This window comes from Trifolium pratense, linkage group LG3, assembly GCF_020283565.1.
Source record: "Trifolium pratense cultivar HEN17-A07 linkage group LG3, ARS_RC_1.1, whole genome shotgun sequence".
Classification (NCBI taxonomy): domain Eukaryota; kingdom Viridiplantae; phylum Streptophyta; class Magnoliopsida; order Fabales; family Fabaceae; genus Trifolium; species Trifolium pratense.
The window spans coordinates 13873131-13893274 of record NC_060061.1 but is presented as its reverse complement, the minus strand read 5'-3'; the positions used below and the strand labels follow the sequence as shown (position 1 = coordinate 13893274).

Here is a 20144-nt window from a genome sequence, read left to right as displayed (position 1 = left end):
AATTAAATTATATAATGAAATAAATATAAATCTTTACACTTTTAAATATTTGAACTAAAATTATAGGGCTTTACCCCAAAGGGAGCCCTTCCAGAAATTCTCGAAGACCAAGGATAAACCATGGCCTAAGAGGGGGTTTGGAAATAGTTTTCAACCAGCAATAGACGCGCCTCGGTTAGAACCTCATTAGCTGCGTCATTGCCCCAAGCGCAAAGATGCTTAATCATCTCACTCAGCTCCGCTTTTATACAGCCTTTGTATCACATTTTGTTTCCACCTTAGCGATGTGGGACGTTGTTCTGTATTAACAGATAACTCGTGATGAGTCCCAAACTTGTCCATTATTATCACCAAACATTCACCATTCATAGCTTTAAAACCAATCAAACAGAGCTTAACATTACTCTGATCATTATCAAAGGAACAAACCAAGTAGAATCTTAAAATTATGTACTCACAGCTCACCTGAAAATCACATTGTATTAGATCTAAGTTTATTCTATTGTCTATTATATTATCCCCATTCAGTTCATTCATCATCAATGAATAACTTTACCGCTCACTTAAACTTTTAACATTCTCCTCTCAAGTTTGAATCATCACATTGGTATGTGAGACTTGAGACTTGGCTCGTGATTTTTAACTTATGCAGGAAGTCATTATTTAAGAACTGGTCATATACGTTACTGTATCGATTAGTTGTGTGAAAAAGTAGATGTGGGAAAGCGAGTGAAATTGAAATTTTTAAAGTGTTTGGATCAGCAATAAAAATGGAAGGAAGGAAAAATTATGAATATATCCAAATTTTTCGATGTACAATTAGTGTTAAAAACGCTTAAACTTGACTATTTCGTCCTGGTATGGAGATTCATTTAAAGATGTTATGATCTGAATTTTTTCTTCATTCAAAGGACTAACTATTTGATCAATGACAGACTAACTCTATTTTTCTTCACTCCAAACAAAATGCTAAGGCCTGAGTTTTTTATTAATGTTAAAAAGAATTATTAAAACTTAAATTTCTTACTATTCCATCAAATTCTTTGCATAATCCATTTAAAATATCAAAATCATAAAACTGTAATTCACTAATTCCTGTTATATTTTCTTTTAGTTTCATTATGCTCGTCTCATTACATATCCAAACATATATATATTCTAATTAAATGAGAATGAGAATAACAAAAGTATGCATTCATATTTAATTCCAAGCTCCAACCAATCATTATTGACATATCGACATGAAAGGGAAAATAATTTGAAACAGGAACTGCCAGACGTTGATGTGTATATAATCATCTACCTAGTAAAACATCCAATGAATTATTAACAGAAGCTCAATTTCATACAAACACCAATGAACAAGTTTATGTATTTTTAATACTCAACAAATTAAACTCGTTCAAAGCCATCCATCGATATTGCAGTCTGATACAGCTTTTACAACTCACAGAGAGGCCTCAAGCAGCCTCCTCTTCCTCCTCCTCATACTCTTCCTCATCAGCAGTAGCATCCTGGTATTGCTGGTACTCTGCCACCAAATCATTCATGTTACTCTCAGCTTCGGTGAACTCCATTTCATCCATTCCCTCACCAGTGTACCAATGCAAGAAAGCCTTGCGCCTGAACATAGCTGTGAACTGCTCGCTAACTCTCCTGAACATCTCTTGAATGGATGTTGAATTTCCAATGAAAGTGGATGCCATCTTAAGACCCTTTGGTGGTATATCACACACGCTAGACTTGACGTTGTTGGGTATCCACTCAACAAAGTAAGAAGAGTTCTTGTTCTGTACATTTATCATCTGCTCGTCAACCTCCTTGGTGCTCATCTTACCACGGAACATTGCTGAAGCAGTCAAATAACGACCATGGCGTGGATCTGCAGCACACATCATATTCTTAGCATCCCACATCTGCTGAGTCAATTCGGGCACAGACAAGTTGCGGTACTGCTGGGATCCTCTTGATGTCAAGGGTGCAAACCCAACCATAAAGAAATGGAGACGAGGGAATGGGATAAGGTTGACAGCAAGCTTTCTAAGATCAGAGTTCAGCTGCCCAGGGAAACGTAGACAACAAGTAACTCCACTCATGGTAGCAGAAATGAGGTGGTTAAGGTCACCAACTGGAATAAAAAAATGACAAAAATGAAAAATGAAAAATGAAACATACAACTAAAACAAAAACACACTATTTACAAAAAGCAACTCAAAAACCAAATGATTGCAAAATTCCAACAACCATAACCACCAGTTATGAATAAGATCATACAAGGACTAATCAAACAACATCACCATAATCAATCACTATAAGCCTAATTAAATCCACTAGGATCCTCTCACCACCATGATGATTAGAATCCTAATTTAAATTGTAAATGTGAAAATCAACATCACATATCAATCATTAATTAACACGACACTTTATCTCTAGCTAATAACAACACCAACATTACCATAACAACAGTAGAAACAACAACCCAACATCATCATTATCCAACAAGATAGTCATTGGCACGAGAATAAAACAGAACGAAAAAACTACTTTGCTCTGTTTTTTGTAGTGTTATCTTTTCAATGATACCAAATGTACCACTTTCACTTTTTATATCTGTTCTTTTTAACTTATTATTGCAATTGCAATATCAAACACAATTATCAATAAAAAGTTATCTACCAACACCATGGTCTATTCTATTATATTCCATTATGTCTACAAAAGGTAATAAATAATTTGTATTTTCTCCTATTTGACAATCATTGCCTAATCTAATCATCTAATAGTAGCATTAAGAATCAAACTCACAACAATATCATATAATGTACAAACCGCGGTAAAATTCAAACATAAGGGAATGAGAAAATTACAAGTTGGTGTGGCAAGCTTCAATGTACGGAAGCAGATATCATATAGAGCCTCATTATCCAAAACCATGCATTCATCAGCATTTTCAACAAGCTGATGAACAGAAAGTGTGGCATTATAAGGCTCCACAACTGTATCAGATACCTTAGGTGAAGGAAACACAGAAAACGTCAACATCATTCGATCCGGATACTCTTCTCGAATCTTCGAAATAAGAAGCGTTCCCATTCCAGAACCAGTTCCACCTCCCAACGAATGACACACTTGAAATCCTGTTCACACATTACACATAATCTACAATTCAATGAAACCCTAACACTAACAATAATTGAAAATTTTGAAAAAATGAATTGAATTATTCATAATTTGATACCCTGCAAGCAATCGCAATTCTCAGCCTCCTTCCTCACGACATCCAGAACGGAATCAATGAGTTCAGCGCCTTCTGTGTAATGACCTTTCGCCCAATTATTTCCGGCACCGGACTGACCGAAAACGAAGTTATCAGGTCGGAAGATTTGACCGATCGGACCTGATCTGAGTGAATCCATTGTTCCTGGTTCAAGATCCATGAGGACGGCGCGTGGAACGTACCTTCCGCTACCGGCTTCATTATAATAGACATTGATACGTTCAAGCTGAAGATCGGAATCGCCGCTGTATTTTCCGGTATGATCGATGCCGTGTTCGTCGCAGATAACTTCCCAGAATTTGGCTCCGATCTGATTACCGCATTGTCCACCCTGAATGTGGAGGATTTCTCTCATTTTCTCGGGAAAATTAAAAAGCGAGGGAAAATGCGAGAGAATGCGAGAAGCGGTGTTGTGATTGGTTGAAAGAATTTAAAGAGGTGATTGTGCGGTGTCGTTTTGAATGGTTAGTTATTTTGACGGGTAATAATCAATGGTGTCGTTTGGTTTTTGCAAAGAATTTATTCCATTTTTTTTTTATAGTGATGAGTTGTTTTTTGTATTTGTGTTTTTTTTTCTGTGGGAATTCTAGCTACCATTCAATTCTTTCTTTTTCTAGCTGTTTTTTAGTGTTTGGTGTTCTAAAAATATACTGTTAGTAACTGATTTTGTGGTCAAGCATAGGAAACCAAGTAAAATATTTGTGTGCATTTATATAAAGTGTGTTTTTAACTTAATAATTTTTTATAATTATATTTTAATTGGAAAAAATGACAACTATAATGTTATGAAAAATTCACAATTAATGCATGTTAATTGGAGAAATATCAATTAAATAGCGTTCCTATAATAGATATGAAGTTGTCCATCTTTAATCATCTTGTATAATTCTTCTCTAAAAATAGGAGGGAGTGTAACTGCAAAAACACTATGATATCAAAATAAGATACGGTGATTATCTTAAGATATATTGATAAGATAAAAGTTTAAGTTTGGTTGTGGTTGAAGGCGAAGGAGAAAGACATTTGTTTTGATTTAAATATTTAAGTTTGCTTATGCTTGTTTAAGACATGTGACATGTGTTTGTGCTTTGTGTATGTTGTGCCGTAATTAAGTTGTTTTATTTTTTAGGCACACCTTTGCTTAAAAGATTTTTTTTTTTTTGACTTTTTCAAAAAATAAAATACGTTATGGTGTAAATAAGGTTTAAGTGAGATATATGTAGTGTGTTATACTGTGAGCAAAGCCTTCATTTATAGTGATTTTGAGCTCTTATGCACTTTCGGGTTGTGTTTATCCTACTCATAGAGTCGTTACAGTGTAGTCGAGGTAGACTTTGTAAGTCTTTATCCTAATTTGTGCAATGGTGAGAATGCACCTAACTTCGGGTGTTTATTTCTAAAACTCTTCAAAACTATAATATTGAAGAGAAAAAGAATAGAAAAATGAAATGGAGAGGATCCTAAATCATCTAACAATCTTTTTCTCGTTGGACGAGTTATTTACATATATAACTTACTTATGTATTGTATACCAATGCTACCATAATTTGATTCTTTAGTTTTGACTTCTGAAACTCATACCTTAGCATATATAAAAAATAGCATGTGTGTCATGTTAATTAAGTAGAAAATAACATATTCACATGACCTAATGCAGCACAAATATTCATTTCTTCGCATGACCTAATCGCAAAGTTAAGAACATATAGATATGAGGTGTAACATTTACCTAAAAACCGCAAACAGCCTAAGCAGAACACTTTTTATGAGACTGAGGGATAATTGATTTTGCAATTCAGATTAATTTGATTTTGAAAAAACTCATCCAAATTGAACTATATCACTGTAAACAAATGTATTGTGCTACTTTACTAATTACAAACTAAGCAAGCACAACCTGACTTGGATCACCATTAATGAACATATACATCCGAATAATTGGAAGAAAATTAGCAAATTCCATTCAATCGTGTTGAAAGAAAGTGGGAAGGCCGCTGGAGATTGAACCACAAATCCATAGAATGAAAATTTTGAACCAATAGAAGTTTGATGTCCAATCGTGTAGTTCCAAATAGAATAGCAACAAATGAGAGCTGATCTTACAGGTCACAAGCAACACAACCTTTTCAGCATTGTAACTTCACTTGATCTTTCTAATAGTGTTCAGATAGGTATAACTGGACAAGACTACAAAAAGCTTGCGGAACCTGCAGAAATGAAATCAATCGTTAAATAGCAAAAATAAGTTTTGTTATGCAATGCATACAGCTTTACAATAAAAATAAGGTAAAGCATGCATACCAAACCCACTGGCTTTTGTGTTGGGCCATAGCAGTAAAACTTCTACGTGATTGTTCATTTACCAAGCATTGGATGGTTCCATTTGAGGGCAGCATGGCCCAAAACATGGACAACCATATATCAATTGGACCACTATATTTGCGCAATATGTTGGTGCTGACCTGAGAATAATGAAGACATCCAAAAAGAGTAAGTCAATTTGAACAAGTTCTAATCAAATAATTGACCAAATAAGATAAGAAATAAAATGAAGAAAGCAAAAACATACAAGCTCCCAAACTTCAATATCTCCTCGTGAAGTATCATGTAGTAGCTTGCTGCTTACAACATGGAAATTGTTTAGGTCAGTGCTATGGTAGCAGCATAAGAATAAGAGAAAATGATGTGATTAGTCTACTGAATCAAATCTAAATATGTATGTCTCTTGCACTTAACTTCATAATCTTTCATTTGCTTTGATACTGTTCTAGAGATCACACATATGACATGAAGACTAAGAGAACTGTTAAAGAATCCAGAAGGACAATTCTAACAATCAGCAAGGCACAATAAATAGAAAGATCGTTCGTACAACTCAAACAATTACCCCCAGAAGCATGCATTGTCAAGCATCAATATCAAATTTAACATGATGGTATAATCTGAACCTCTGCAGTTTGCAGGAGCTTTTGAAATAAAACTTCATTATGTTTAAAAAATATACTGACAGGAATTGGAAAATCTAATTCAAGATTATTTGAGTTTTGAAATGTTTTAAGGAGATGAACTAAGCTACTCCTCTTAATAACAAGGACAAAGTAAGATCACACCGATGAAAACGGGATCATAGCATTAGCATATGGTAAAGAAGGGGGCAGGAAAAATGACCTAAGAATAGTGTATTGTGTGCACTGTTATCACTTGTTTATTGTTAATTTAGTTCTGAAATTATATCTAGTAAAATAAATCTCAAACTGTACAACTGTTATATCTCCAGATTTTTCCAGTTGTTTCAACTTACCATACTCCATAATGCACATCACGATGATTACAATGTCCTGAGACGCCATATTTGTCGAAAGTAATAATCTGGGGAAAAGGGGATAAATGAGAAGTGCTTCCTTAAAAAATCTAATTTGAACAGAACGAGTAATATGCCAACAGATGCTTGTGGCATAAAAAATGGAAGCTTCAGAACTCAAACTACGTTTACAGAGGCATGATCTTACCATATCAATGCAGTGACTGGTTATTTCTTCCTCAATAATGTTTGCCAATAAATTGTGGTTCCAAACTTTACCAAAACCATCCTATGTATAATAACAGCAAAAAAGGGCAATATAAGGAACTAACAAAAATATTTTTAGTAAAACTAAATTTTATAACTCCAAGAGACCTATTGGATCAAAACCTGCAGATCTGGATGGTTGACGGTCTTCACTTGTTGCATAGGAACCTGTGTTACAATGTTATACAAACAATACCCTTATAAAATTGCTAGATAGAGACTACCTTTTACTTACGTAAATAACATTATCAAACATGTGTTTCCTAAGAAAATACTGCTCTAATGATAGCTATGACTACTAAATGATCTAATGATACAAAGTTGAAGCCAAATCAATTTCAAGCCACTTTGTAAATCACCTTAAGGGACACACAAGCCTGAAAAAGCTCTTGTTTTCTGATATTTCCTTTGCCGTCTGCATCACCTACAGAAAAATAATAACAATAAAAATTATTTAAGGGATTGAAGCATAAACATCTATTCATTCTTAAAGCCTAAGGTAGAATATTTGATTTTGTGACATCCAGAATCCCACATCTAACATTCAAGGAAAAATTCCAAGCCATAAATCTTTCACACGCAAAATTAAATCCTCCACAATTTGAAGGCCTTTAAATAGAAGTATAGGAAAAAAAAATTAAAAAAAATTCTTATTGCATGCAAACAGTGAAAACATACAACAATTAAATGTGAATTGTGCAGCTCAGAATTAAATCAGAATCATAATGCTACTATAGTTTATTAGTTTGATGATAACATAGACGTCTATCATTGTTATCGATTGTGGATGGCAGAAGCAAAATATCCACTATTTACGCCATAAAACTCCATGGCACCGTCATCCTTCACAAATTGGCCATAGTGGTTAGCAAAAGATTTGCTACTGCAATCTGCTATGGCCGCTATTTGTTACCATTGATGTCTATTATCATCTTGGACTTCTTTTTGCATATTATCTATTTTAGCTAAATATCAATGAATAGGTATGGATGTATATTTAGTGGCAACATATGGTTCATTAATAATATAGAACTCTATTCATTGAAAACGGTTCAAATTTATATTCTTTCAAAATTGAATTTGCTTCATATGCAAAGATTCCACTTGAAGAAAATTCAACTACAAAATGGGGAGAAAGAAATACAGTAATATTAAAATTAATAAAAAATTTGCATAACTAAAAATTCAAAGAGCACAAAAAACCCAACATAAACACATACACAGTGTTACTGCTATAAATTATAATATAAACAGATTATCTAAAGTATTCACCGTTAGATAAGCAGAGTATTTGAACATAATGCCCTCTTGAAGTAAGAAAATTTATAGTTGGAGTGAAGAACCTGCAGAAATGGAATAGAATTTCAAGACAATGTGAAATCCTAATGAAGAAATTTGAAAATATAGACTACAAAACCGTTAGATCCCCTTTTGAACAAATTAGATTAGGGACTTAGACTTCAAGGTTCACTTATTTATTTACTCGCATTCAGGATTATCCTCAGTACAAAGATGAATAAAATGCAGAAGATATATTTTGGATAGAGAAATTATATAATGGAAGGAATGAAGTTCTAGAATTAGTCATAACTCATTGACAAGCCTCATGGCGAACATAACTCATTGACAAGCCTCATGGCGAACATAAACTCGTTGAGAAATTGAAGCCCAAAATGATGAGTATATTCATTCCTCAACCAAATATTATTACAGTGGGAAAAATAAAAATAGGTTGTTTAATTCATTTAGCACATTATGTAAAGGGAAATAGTTAGCATTACAGAATAATAAGATGAGCTGGAATATTACTAACAGTCTATAAATTTTCTCTAATTGAATGAAAAGGCACTAAAATGTAATTTCCCAAATTTCTCACTGATTTCTAGAAGTTAACTTTGGAAAATCACGGTGGATCACTGTGATTCTGGCATATCCACTTTGATACCAAACATACACTAAGTCTCATACAGAAGAATCAACTGAGCATTGAACTTAATATAAAAAGGAACCCATGTTTATATGCAATTTCTCTTTAAATGTGTCAATGAAATCATATGCAAAAAGGAATAAAAGAACCCTAATTAGAACTAACTAGACCAATTAGCATTATAACTGGACCAAACAAAAACAGCTTTTTTTTAATCAGAAATCTCAAATTCAAAGCTAAATTAAGCGATTAACATATTAATCAATGTAATTAACAAATTAAAAATAAAAATATTGGCAATTTTGAACAAACATGGATTCATCATCAGGATGAGCGATAACTAGCAAGACATTTCTCTTCCGAAAAGCTCTACCTGAAAAAAAGCAAATAAAATAAAAATTGAGGAACAAAAAAAAAAAAAAAACCGAATCGAGAAAAAGAAAGCATACCATTAAGCGTGAAGTGTTTGGTGAAAGGGGTACGAGGGAGAAGGAAAATTTTGCATAGAGAAATAATCCAAAGGAAAATGAGAGAAGCGATTATGAGAATGAAAGCCATGAAAGTTGAAATTGAAACAGCGATTCAATGTGATGAATGATCAAAGTACCATTTTTTTTCTTATCAGATTTCAATTTCAGAGGGAGTGTCGCGGGAATCTGGAAGATAGAAAAAAGGGTAGTGTAGATGCAGTGGCGCAGCGATTAATCCAACTGGTTCAACTCGGCTTCATGTCAGTTAACTCGTTTAAATTATAAATAATTCTAAATAAAAAAAATTACTATTTTATTTTTATTTACTTATATTTAAAAAATCGGGTAAATATCACATTAGTCCTGTATATTCATGGTTTTCTTGTTTTAGTCCATGTATTTTTCTTTTTAAATAGTCTCTGCATGTTCAATTTCTTTTGGTTTTCGTTCCTCCCCTCTCAAAAATGCTGATGTGGCTAACAGCATGACATGTGGCATGCTGACATGACAAATAAAGGACAAAAAAAAAATATTATTGAAGAACCAAAACCAAAAAATAAAGTTTAAAATTCCTAAAATAAAAAAAAAACAAAAAACAATTGTTTTTACTTTAAGATTTTTTAATTTTAAAAAAAAATTCTTTTAATTTTTTTTTATGTAAGACAAGTTATATTATTAACAACTTTTTAGTGCCTTAATGGTCACTTATTATTAGTTTGTGCAATATTAAGACTCCGTTTGGATTAACTTATTTTTGAGCTTATTCAAATAGCTTATATAATATAAATTAAGTTTTATGCTATTTTATAAGTTCGCACTAGTGAAAATTGTATTTTATAAGCTATTTTATCAGAAATTACCTTGACAAACTTATAATACTCCCTATTGGTGAATTAAAATAAAGGTATAATAGAAAAATAAGGTGCAAAAATACACTTTCTTAATTTATTTTTTTCTAAAATGTCAAGTAATTTGAAACGAATGAGGTAATACATAAAAATTGCATAAACTCAAAAATAAACTTATTCAAACGGGGCCTAAATTGATGTGCAATTTTAAGAACACTGTCATTATAGCCAAATTTTTTAGCATGTCCTAAACCAATTTTAGCACATTGTGAACAAGTTTTTACACTATAGACTTATGGATTTTAAATTTTAGCACTCTTATATATTTTTTAAATTTTGTTTTCTATTTGAAAAAAAAAATTGATTTTTTTTAAAGTAAAAAATTGTTTTTTTTTTAAAAAAATTATTTTAGGGATTTTGTTTTTTTTGGTTTTGGTCCTTCATTAATTTTTTTTTGTCCTTCATTTGCCATGTCAGCATGCCACATGTCATGACGTTAGTCACATCAACATTTTTGAGAGGAGAGAGACGAAAACCAATAAGAATTGGACATGCAGGGACCGTTTTAAAAAAAAAAACATACAAGGACTAGAAAAATAAAACTAAAAAACTATAGAAAAATAAAAATAAAAAACTCTTATCATTGAATTAAAATGTGATATCATATTTCATTTGATTCAATTCAATAATGAAATTAGGCTAAATTGGACAATTAATTCTTAAACTTATTTATTGGTTTCATATTGATCTATTAGCTGATTAACTAATTTGTAACGTTAATTAGTTAAGAGTCTCGTCCCATGTAAAACCAATAAATAAGTGGGACACTAACTCCAATATGATATGATCTGTTTAATAAAATACTCCATCCGTCGCAAAATATAAGCAAAAGTTGGTCAACAAAAGTGAATGTATTTGGTCCAAATTCTTAACCAAATACATCAAGTTTCTTTGACTCATTTTTGCTTATATTTTGGGACGGAGGGAGTAATAATTCATTTATTGTTAAAATGGGAAAACTATGTCAACATTCGTCTAACCAACAAAGCAAAGCTTTCCCAAAGAAGAAAAATTAGTCAAGCTTCCGGAGAAACGTCTTTTAGCGATGTGAAGACCGAAAATTTCCAATCAATGATTATGAAGAAGGCAATATAATTTGTAGATAGTTGATTTAGTCAAAAGTAAAATAAAATATATATAGATAATACTTGATATAACTTGTAGAACTTTGCTTCAAAAAAAAAAAAAAACTTGTAGAACTTGTAGACAGTTGAATGAATAACTTTTTATCATTTATGTGGAATGAATAACTTCTAAAAAATTTAAAGAATTGAATGTATTTATTTCTAAATAACTTTGGTAAATCTATTTTTTCAACGAGACAAAATGAGATATATAATATAAAACCATCCGGCTAGTCTCTTCAACACAATGTGTGCCAAAAAAGACTATAAATGTTTACAAATACTATAATCGGAGAAAAACATAAAAACGAAGTTTACAAGTTACACCATGCCTAGACAAGTAAGCGGGCTTGACCACCAGCTATGGTAGTTAGAAGTTATGTTTGAATTTGTTGACTTTAACCACCAGAACGAATACACTTTGACCTTGTCTAGGAAATGAGGTAAGAACTACTCTGAGTTTCGGAATAATCTTTTATTTCTTTCGTTCCATATAATTCAGACACATAATCGATAGTTTCTTTTATTTTGTTGATTTGATTAGAGTGTGTACTCCTTGTTAATCGGTAGTTTACTTGTCTAGCATTTGGCCTCTTGTAATAAAAAAAAAATAGGGTTAAGTGTATTTAATTTTAGCAAATCCAAAAATGACATTTACATTACTCAACGTTAGTACTAGCTAAGGATTAAAATAAAATAAAAAAGTAAGTTAAGGGACAAATAAAATAATTCAACCTTTTACCTTTTTATATAGGAAAGTTTAGATATATTAGATATAAGAGTCTCACTATGACTGCCTCAAGGGTAAAAAACACACAACTTTAAACTTTATACAGTATTAGATACTAGTCCGTCCGACTTTATTTATAAGCAAAATTATATCTGCGTCGGAGCATGTATTCGTTATGAGAATGGAAGATTTGTGAAAGCTTTTGCGAAAGGTTTTGAAGGAAAACCAGAAATATATGAAGCTGAAACTATTGGTTTATTAGAATGCTTGACATGGCTGAACAAATGCAGACTAATTCAAATCGAAACATATTGCTTGCATGTTGTGCATTGCCTGAATAACAAGAGCGAATATAATATTGAATTTGGTAGTATTCTTAAGTTATGTAGTAACTTACTTTTGTTGAAAGATAACCGTAAGGTCAGTTATGTGAGAAGACAATCTAATCGAGTAGCTCATAACTTAGCTCAGGCGGCTCGTTTTAATGTCAGTCACCAAATTTTATATTATTGTCAACCTTATAAATGCACAATTTTTTTTTAAGAAATGTGTTATATTTACTAAATTATCTCAAAAATAGAACAATTGCTATAAAAATAAAAGTAAAACAATTAATGATGAATATTTTCGGAATAATGACAATAAATAAAGTTGAATTTAATAATTTTTTCAGCATGGTCAAAAATTATTTCCACAAAAAATTGAACTCAAATTCTTCTAAACAATTCGTTCTAAAGGAAATTTATGAACCACTAATCTAATGTTAATTAATGTTTGCTTATATTTAATACTAAAATATTTGTTTTGCTGACTTTTATTTATTTATTTATTTTATTTTCACCACCACTATCCGATCTACTCGACTGCTTAATCAGATTCGATGATCAATTTTGACATCAAGTAGTTTCGACTTCCTCTGACTTTTATTTAACTAGTATCCGAACCCGTGCCAAGCACGGGTAAAAAAGTGACTATAAAAATTAAGATTTTAATATTTCAAATTTCATAATTATCTAATACAAAAAATGATAAATTACACTAATATATATATATATATATATATATATATATATATATATATATATATATGTTTAATAAGTGACCAAATATTTTTGTCTTTAAAAATATGTGTAACAAATTTTGCTCTGACTTTTATTTAATTCCACATTTCCTTTATTTAATTCCACATTTCCACTATAGAAAACAAGACTTTGTGTAGCACTTCTGTTTATACTATACTAGTACTAGCATTATAAGACACGTTCCTTGAGATTCACTTTCTCAGTTTCTCTCTCTCACTTTCCTATGTTTTCACATCCAATCCAATATATATAAATATAATTTCTTCTTCATCAATCTTGTATCCTCTGCTGCAGATGCTATATACTGTATAGTACTTTCTTTATTTCTTAAATAAACTTCCACAGAAAAACAACATGTCTTCAACAGTTTCAGGTTTGTTAACAAACATGTTAGACAGATTACTAACAACAGCTTTTCACAACATTTCAATGGCAAAAGGTCTTCACAATGATGTAACAAATCTTCAAAACACTCTCACAATCATCAATGCTTTCATTCTTGATGCTGAAAACAAACAAACACAAAGTAACTCTATTTCTCTTTGGCTTCACCAACTCAAATATACTTTATTTGATGCTAGTGATATTCTTGATGAGATTGAATGTGAATCTTTGAGGAATCAAGTTGTTAAAGCCAATGGAAACTTCAATACTAAGGTACAACGTTATTTATCATTTTCTAGTAACCCTTTTGCATTTCGTGTTAAGATGGCTAATAAGATTAAAGATATTAATCATAAGATAGATGAGATTTGTTCTCTTAGGATGAAATTGGGATTATCAGTATCAGAAAATCATGCTAGTGGAAGTGGAAATAGTAGTACTAGGCTTAGGAGAGAGACTCATTCTTATGTTAAGTCTTCTCATGTGATTGGTAGAGATGAAGAGAAAGAAAAGATTATTAGGTTTTTGATGGAACCACCATTAGGGAATGATGATGATGAGATTGATGTTATTCCAATTGTTGGGATTGGTGGGTTGGGAAAAACTACACTTGCTCAGTTAGTTTATAATGATGATAGGGTGATTGAGTTGTTCGAGTTGCGTATGTGGGTGTATGTTTCTGATGAGTTTGATGTTAAGAGGTTAGTTTCGGAGATTCTTAAAGCGATGCATGGAATGGAAGTAGATGCTCAGACGCATAGTTTTGATCAATTGCGAAATCTGCTTCGCGAAAGATTATGGGGGAAGAAGTTTTTACTTGTTTTAGATGATGTTTGGAATGAAGATTATAGAGAATGGCTTGAATTGAAAAAACTATTACTAGGGATGCAAGATGATGGAGATGATAAACTAGGTAGCAAGATTGTCACGACCACTCGAAGTGATAGGGTTGGTTCGATAATGGGGAATGCTTATAAACACAACTTGAAGTATCTCCCAGAAGAAGAGTGTATAAGGCTTTTTATTAAGTATGCATTTTTATCAGGAGAGGAGAAACGGTACCCGAGGCTTGTGGAAATTGGGAAGGACATTGCTAGGAAGTGTAAAGGGTTGCCCCTAGCAGTGGTAAGTTTAGGGTCCTTGCTTTACACTAGACTCGATGAAAGTGAGTGGAAGAAAATAAGAGATAGTCAAATTTGGAGAGTGAACCCTCGAGATGATGATGGCATTTTGGCTGCATTGAAATTAAGCTATAATCACTTGTCATCTGGATTGAAACAATGTTTCTCTTATTGTTCAATTTTTCCCAAGGGTTACGAGTATACTAATTTGGAGCTGATTTCTTTTTGGATGGCGCATGGATTACTGCAAACCAGAAATGAAGACGAGGAACCAGAAGATATCGGGGAGTTTTATATTCAGGAGCTAGTTTCAAGGTCTTTCTTTGAATGTGCCTCCGAAGAACAACTCGTTATAGACGGTCTTATTTCTGAAGAACTTGATCTTCTAGGCATCTCCTTTTTCAAAATGCACGATCTTGTTCACGACCTTGGTGTGTTCACAATGCAAAGTGAAAGGAAAGTAGTAAGCTTTAATTCAACAAATGTTCAAGAAAAAGTGCAGCATTTGTCATTCTCAGACAGTGGAGAAGGAGTTCCTGCCTTTGGTAAAACGTCGAGTAAGATTCGAACCATTGGATTCTGGCATGCGTTTCAAAAGGAACTTGCAATCACCGATCCGTTTGTTAAATGGATCTCCAACAAGTTCAAGTATCTCAGGGTGTTGAATATTCAAGGTTCTGATTTTCAGTTCTTACCGGACTGTTTCGACAAAATGAAGCATTTGAGGTATCTTGATCTAAGTTATTGCCGGAGGTTGGAAAAACTCCCAGATTCCATTTGCAAGCTTCAAAGCCTAGAGGTATTAAATCTCTGTAAATGTGTAGCACTTGCATATATTCCCCAAAAATTGAGGAATCTTGTCAGCCTTAGGATTTTGTGGATTACCATAACAATCACTGATTTATCTTTCATAGGCATTGGGAACTTGAAAAATCTACAAATTTTAATTTTGTGGAATTGTGATAATTTGGTCTCACTTCCACGCGATTTGAGGCACTTGACTTCTTTAAAGAGACTGACTATTGAGGCTTGTTATGAGGTGACTAGTTTTGAGGATGAAGAGGAAGAAGATGAAGAAGAAAATGAAAACTACCCTTTGAAACTTGAACGACTTTCGATTGACAAATTAACCAACTTGGCAGTATTACCTGGTTGGCTTAGAAGATGCGGTAAAACTTTGAGGTACCTTGGCCTTTCCGAGTGTTCGAGCCTAATGGCATTGCCAGAATGGTTGGTTAATCTGACATCACTTGAGACACTTCTAATTGCTGATTGTCGAAACTTGGCATTACCACAGCATATGGATCGTCTTCAAAACCTTCAGAATTTAAAGATATACGGATGTCCTAAGCTAATTGAGAGGTGCAAACAAAACACAGGCAGTGACTGGTACAAGATAGCTCATATCCCAAATGTTGAAGTAAGTGTAAATCCTTTATTTTTCTTTGCCTTCTATTTCACATGTACTTATTGCTTAGTTATTCCGATTGTCTTACTTTTTTTGGACTCAATTTTTGCTTGTCTTGCTGAATCCTATTTTGAATGTTAATTCATTCAGTTCATTCATTCTATAGGCATAATCCAATTTGGATTTTGGAATTCCCTGTTAAGTCAGTTCTGTCTTTGTGTTCTTAGAACTGGAATTGGACTATGTACCGAGCCTTCAAATTTACCTTATTTTTTTGTACCGAGCCTTCTCTAGCAGCTAGCTACTCTGCCGCAAAGGAGTTAACAAGTCTGTTTCCTTAGACATAAACACACACTCACACGAGGATTCAGATTTCCTGCTGTAACAGCAGGCTGCAGTAATACATTTAGGCTGTCCTATTACAATTTAACGGCTGAGATTGATTTAACTAAAAAACAAAGTTTTCAATATAGACTTCCCGATCTAAGATTAATGGCTGAGATTAAAAACGGTGTTACTGCGTGTAATAATTACTGCAGCAAATCCAAGTCCCTCACATGATCCATGTCAAACACGAAACCAAAACTGCATTATTTTAACCATTCCTTGCTGCACGTTTGTTTTTGCCTGTTACTAACTTTTCTTTTCTGTTGGTTTCATCATGCTAGCTTGGCAGCGATTAGGATCACGGACAATATATCAAACACAATCACCAAACATCATGGAGACAGTAGAGAGCTTGAAGTTTGCATTTCCCAAGTTTCCTACCCCTTGCGTGCGTGAAATCCCTTCTGTAGCTTTCCTTGCAGTTGCGCATTGATCAACCAACCAAGCAATAACGCAAGCAGCAAAAATCAACGGATTCATAAGTTACTCCTATTCATAATCAACCAATAAACTAACCATGTATTCTGTATGTGTGCACTCCTACTCAACTATTTTTATAAATTCTTTGAATTGTATTTTTTCTCTTTCTTGTAAAATTAAGGCCATTTGGTGGGATAGAGAAGGTAGGAAAAGGGTAAGATATTCTGTATTATTATAATATCTTGCTATTCATTGGTGTACATTTTATCTCCTGTCAAGTGTACATTTTATCTCATGGAGAGTTTGATTAGAAATGATGATGATATGATACTGATTGCAACCCTTTCTTCCTTACAATTTTCAGCATTGGTTACATTTTTTGTTATTATGAACCAACTATTTCAAAATCTTATTGTTGAATGAAACTACATAAAACTCTAGATTGCTCCATTATAGAGATTAGAGACTATGATATAATGTTGTGACAGGTTAACTGTCTTAGAAAATTTGTTTGTTGAGTGAAACATGAAAAATTTGTTTGCTAGGAATAAAACTTTATTAACGGCTAATTAGGTATGCATTTACGACAGAAGAAAATGTGGTGACAATTTCATCATCCGTGCTTACAGAATCTCGCGCTCACTCTCTAACTTGGATTCAGCCTGCTTTGACATTCTAGTAAATTCTCTTTCTTTATGTTTTACTATAGTTTATCTCATTAATTTGTTCCTTCATTTTGCTGCGATGCATATTGAAATCAAATTTCAGAAGTGGTTTATGAACAATTGTTTCTGCTAATTAAGCGATGTTTAGTCTGCATTTCTATATCAATGCTTGGTATGCATTTTTGTTGTGGAGAGGAAAGGAAGAAAAATACTAATACTAAAATTTGGAAAAGAAAAAATGCAAATTAAATTTGTAAGAAAAATGTATACAATTGCAGAATCCGAAATAGTTTACCTACCAAGTGTTACTCTTATAGTAGACCTCTAGCAATCATTTCACGAACAAGTTTTATTGCCTTATCATTCTTACCGTTTCTGAACAAAGCATGAATAAGAGGTTCGTAAGTTACAGCATTAGGGGTGCAACTGTTTTCTTCCATTTTTGACAGTATGGACAATGCTTCATTAAGCAAACCTTCTTTACACATGCCATTAACCATGACATTATACATCCTAACATCTAAATGATATCCATTAATCAGAAGATCCTGATATACCTTTTGTGCATCCTTAAGTCTACCATTTTTGCATAGTCCATCAACAAGTATTGTGTATGTACACATATTTGGTTGAATTCCTTTGTCTTTGATCTTCTTCAATAACTCAATTGCCTTGTCAACATCACCATTTTTGCACAAAGCATCTAATAAAGAACTGTAAGTGATAATATCAGCTGGTTGATCTCTATAGTGCATCTCATCCATAAAATCCCAAACATCATAAATTCTCCCTGATTTGCAAAGTCCGTCAATAAGGGAGCTGTATGTTACAGTGTTCGGAGCCATATTTTTTAAATGCATTTCTTTGAAGAGATTCACAGCTTCATCCACCATTTTATTCTTACATAATCCATTAATCATGATACTGTAGCTCTGAAGATCAGGTTTCACTCCTGTTCGAGCTATAGCGTTGAATACATATTTGGCCATGTTCACTTTTTTAACCAAGAAATACCCATGCATTAAAGAATTATAAGTAACAATGTTGGGTTTCACACCTTGTTTTATCATAACAGCTAAAACATTTTTAGCTTTTCTCATTTCTCCTTCCTTACACAAACCATCAACCAATATATTGAAGGTATAAACATCAGGGTTAGTATTTTTCAGTATCATTTCATTGAACAAACCAACGGCTTCTTTCAATTGACCCGCGATGCAAAAGCCATATATTAAAGTATTGTAAGTGACCACATTGGGAAAAACTTTCTTGGAAACCATTTCAGAATACAAATCATAGGTATCGTTCATGAGCTTATCCTTACACATACTATCAATAATTGTAGTGTACATTACCACGTTAGGCCTAACGGAATTCTTCTCTTCAATCTTTCTAAGAACCTGCAAGGCAGCTCTTGTTTCACCTGTTTTACATAACGCGCTGATCAAGATATATACCATAACTAAACTGATTAAGGAGAAACCCTTTTGCTATAACGCCGTCATGAAAATGTAGTGCTTTCTTAACCTGACCAGTGAGACATATGCCATTGATAAGAGTAATAATTGTTATTATATTATAGCCGAGTTTGAGAATCTTGGCGAAAATAGAAAATGCAAAATTGAGTTGACGAAGGTGGATGAAACAATTGATCAAGATATTCAAAGTAACAATGTTAGGTTGAATTCCTATGAGTTCCATTTGATGAGAAAATGAAATAGCAGTTTGGAAATGATTGATCTTAACAAGGGAAGATAATATCTTGCCGAATTCGAAGATGGGTGGAGTAGGGTTGATACGGAGGATGTGATTGAACGAGGAAACAGCATCGTCAATGTTGTCATGAATGAAGGAAGAGGATGAGTGGATAATCCGCGATGAAATCAATTGTTGGGTGTAGTGGGAACAATGAAGAGAGCAGTTGTGTACCCTAGCCTTAAAAATGATGATGACATTATTTCTGAGTTTGCTTGCTTGCAACAAAAGCAACCAACGATTGCGGATTCCTGATGAAAACAATTCTTAGACTGTAACTCTGAATTATCAGGCCTCTAACAACCATTGTGAATATTATAGCCAACCATTAAAATAGGATGAATGAAAAGGTAAAGAGAAAAATCATGCGTATATTATAGCCAACCATCTTACGCATGCATGCACTAGTATAAATACTTCATTTGGTTTCATTTTGTAATATCATCGGAGTGTGAAGAAATCCTTTGAGAGAGAAAAATCCAAAAGAGAGTTTAGATAGCCACCATTTGTGTTGGTGAGAATTGTTGAGAATAATGATAAAATGGATGCAACACCACCCATAAAATTCTTGAGAATAATGATATAAAATAAAAATGTGATGCAAAACCACAAACACATTATAGAAGAATTATGCTTTACATTATCATGTGGTGACGCTTGCAAGGGATGCATTATGTTCACGGACAATGTCTCCCTAATGTCATGCTTGATCATAGCCATGCTTCATAATACACTTTCCTTTCCTTTCTTTTTTTTCTCAAAAAATAAAATAAAATATGTGACAAAAAAAAAATTGATGTGGAGCTTGCCACATCAACGTTGACTTGGTCAAAATTGACCTTTTGCAAGAGGGGTAAACATAGAGGCCAAAAGTGCTATTTTAAAACATAGGGGGCCAAAATTACAACTTTCTAA

The 20144-nt window shown here is 32.9% G+C and overlaps 4 protein-coding genes and 1 non-coding gene across 7 annotated transcripts; 1 reads left to right on the top strand and 4 right to left on the bottom strand.

Moving 5' to 3' along the window:
- Positions 1-66: 66 nt before the first annotated feature.
- LOC123919147 lies at positions 67-217 on the bottom strand. Its single transcript, XR_006813065.1, has one exon. It is a non-coding gene; the product is annotated as a U4 spliceosomal RNA (small nuclear RNA).
- A 956-nt stretch (positions 218-1173) lies between these two features.
- On the bottom strand, positions 1174-3801 carry LOC123915843 (tubulin beta chain-like). Its single transcript, XM_045967106.1, has 3 exons — positions 3242-3801; positions 2871-3140; positions 1174-2128 (listed from the first exon to the last, which is right to left on the bottom strand). Exons 1-3 carry the CDS (start codon positions 3633-3635, stop codon positions 1461-1463), a joined length of 1332 nt encoding a protein of 443 aa, XP_045823062.1. The 5' UTR covers positions 3636-3801; the 3' UTR covers positions 1174-1460.
- A 1251-nt stretch (positions 3802-5052) lies between these two features.
- On the bottom strand, positions 5053-9503 carry LOC123916828 (probable N-acetylglucosaminyl-phosphatidylinositol de-N-acetylase). 2 transcript variants are annotated; one of them, XM_045968388.1, is made up of 10 exons: positions 9225-9503; positions 9088-9148; positions 8121-8191; positions 7208-7272; positions 6972-7016; positions 6790-6870; positions 6582-6649; positions 5850-5901; positions 5582-5742; positions 5053-5487 (listed from the first exon to the last, which is right to left on the bottom strand). In XM_045968388.1, exons 1-10 carry the CDS (start codon positions 9331-9333, stop codon positions 5421-5423), a joined length of 780 nt encoding a protein of 259 aa, XP_045824344.1. In that variant the 5' UTR covers positions 9334-9503; the 3' UTR covers positions 5053-5420. The 2 variants fall into 2 exon arrangements, with proteins under 2 accessions (XP_045824344.1, XP_045824345.1); XM_045968389.1 differs by having other exon boundaries at positions 5850-5898; positions 9225-9492.
- Positions 9504-13237: 3734 nt separating this feature from the next.
- On the top strand, positions 13238-17150 carry LOC123917876 (disease resistance protein RGA2-like). Of its 2 annotated transcripts, none has more exons than XM_045969755.1 (2): positions 13238-16014; positions 16671-17150. In XM_045969755.1, exons 1-2 carry the CDS (start codon positions 13444-13446, stop codon positions 16683-16685), a joined length of 2586 nt encoding a protein of 861 aa, XP_045825711.1. In that variant the 5' UTR covers positions 13238-13443; the 3' UTR covers positions 16686-17150. The 2 variants fall into 2 exon arrangements, with proteins under 2 accessions (XP_045825711.1, XP_045825712.1); XM_045969756.1 differs by lacking the exon at positions 16671-17150 and having other exon boundaries at positions 13295-15393; positions 15509-15657.
- A 563-nt stretch (positions 17151-17713) lies between these two features.
- Positions 17714-19003, bottom strand: LOC123917877 (pentatricopeptide repeat-containing protein At3g22470, mitochondrial-like). Its single transcript, XM_045969757.1, has one exon. The coding sequence runs from the start codon at positions 18932-18934 to the stop codon at positions 17786-17788; it is 1149 nt and encodes a 382-aa protein (XP_045825713.1). The 5' UTR covers positions 18935-19003; the 3' UTR covers positions 17714-17785.
- Between the last annotated feature and the right edge of the window lie 1141 nt (positions 19004-20144).

Excerpts from the sequence above, each read along its gene's own strand:
- LOC123917877 (XM_045969757.1), bottom strand. The coding sequence starts at position 18,934 with ATGGTATATATCTTGATCAGCGCGTTATGTAAAACAGGTGAAACAAGA.
- LOC123916828 (XM_045968388.1), bottom strand. The coding sequence starts at position 9,333 with ATGGCTTTCATTCTCATAATCGCTTCTCTCATTTTCCTTTGGATTATT. Across the intron at positions 5,902-6,581 it reads GATGTGCATTATGGAGTATG|CAGCAAGCTACTACATGATA; the intron begins GTAAGTTGAAAC and ends CCATGTTGTAAG. Across the intron at positions 5,488-5,581 it reads CACAAAAGCCAGTGGGTTTG|GTTCCGCAAGCTTTTTGTAG; the intron begins GTATGCATGCTT and ends TCATTTCTGCAG.
- LOC123917876 (XM_045969755.1), top strand. The coding sequence starts at position 13,444 with ATGTCTTCAACAGTTTCAGGTTTGTTAACAAACATGTTAGACAGATTA.
- LOC123915843 (XM_045967106.1), bottom strand. The coding sequence starts at position 3,635 with ATGAGAGAAATCCTCCACATTCAGGGTGGACAATGCGGTAATCAGATC. Across the intron at positions 3,141-3,241 it reads GAATTGCGATTGCTTGCAGG|GATTTCAAGTGTGTCATTCG; the intron begins GTATCAAATTAT and ends ATGTGTGAACAG. Across the intron at positions 2,129-2,870 it reads GAAGCTTGCCACACCAACTT|TTGGTGACCTTAACCACCTC; the intron begins GTAATTTTCTCA and ends TTTTTATTCCAG.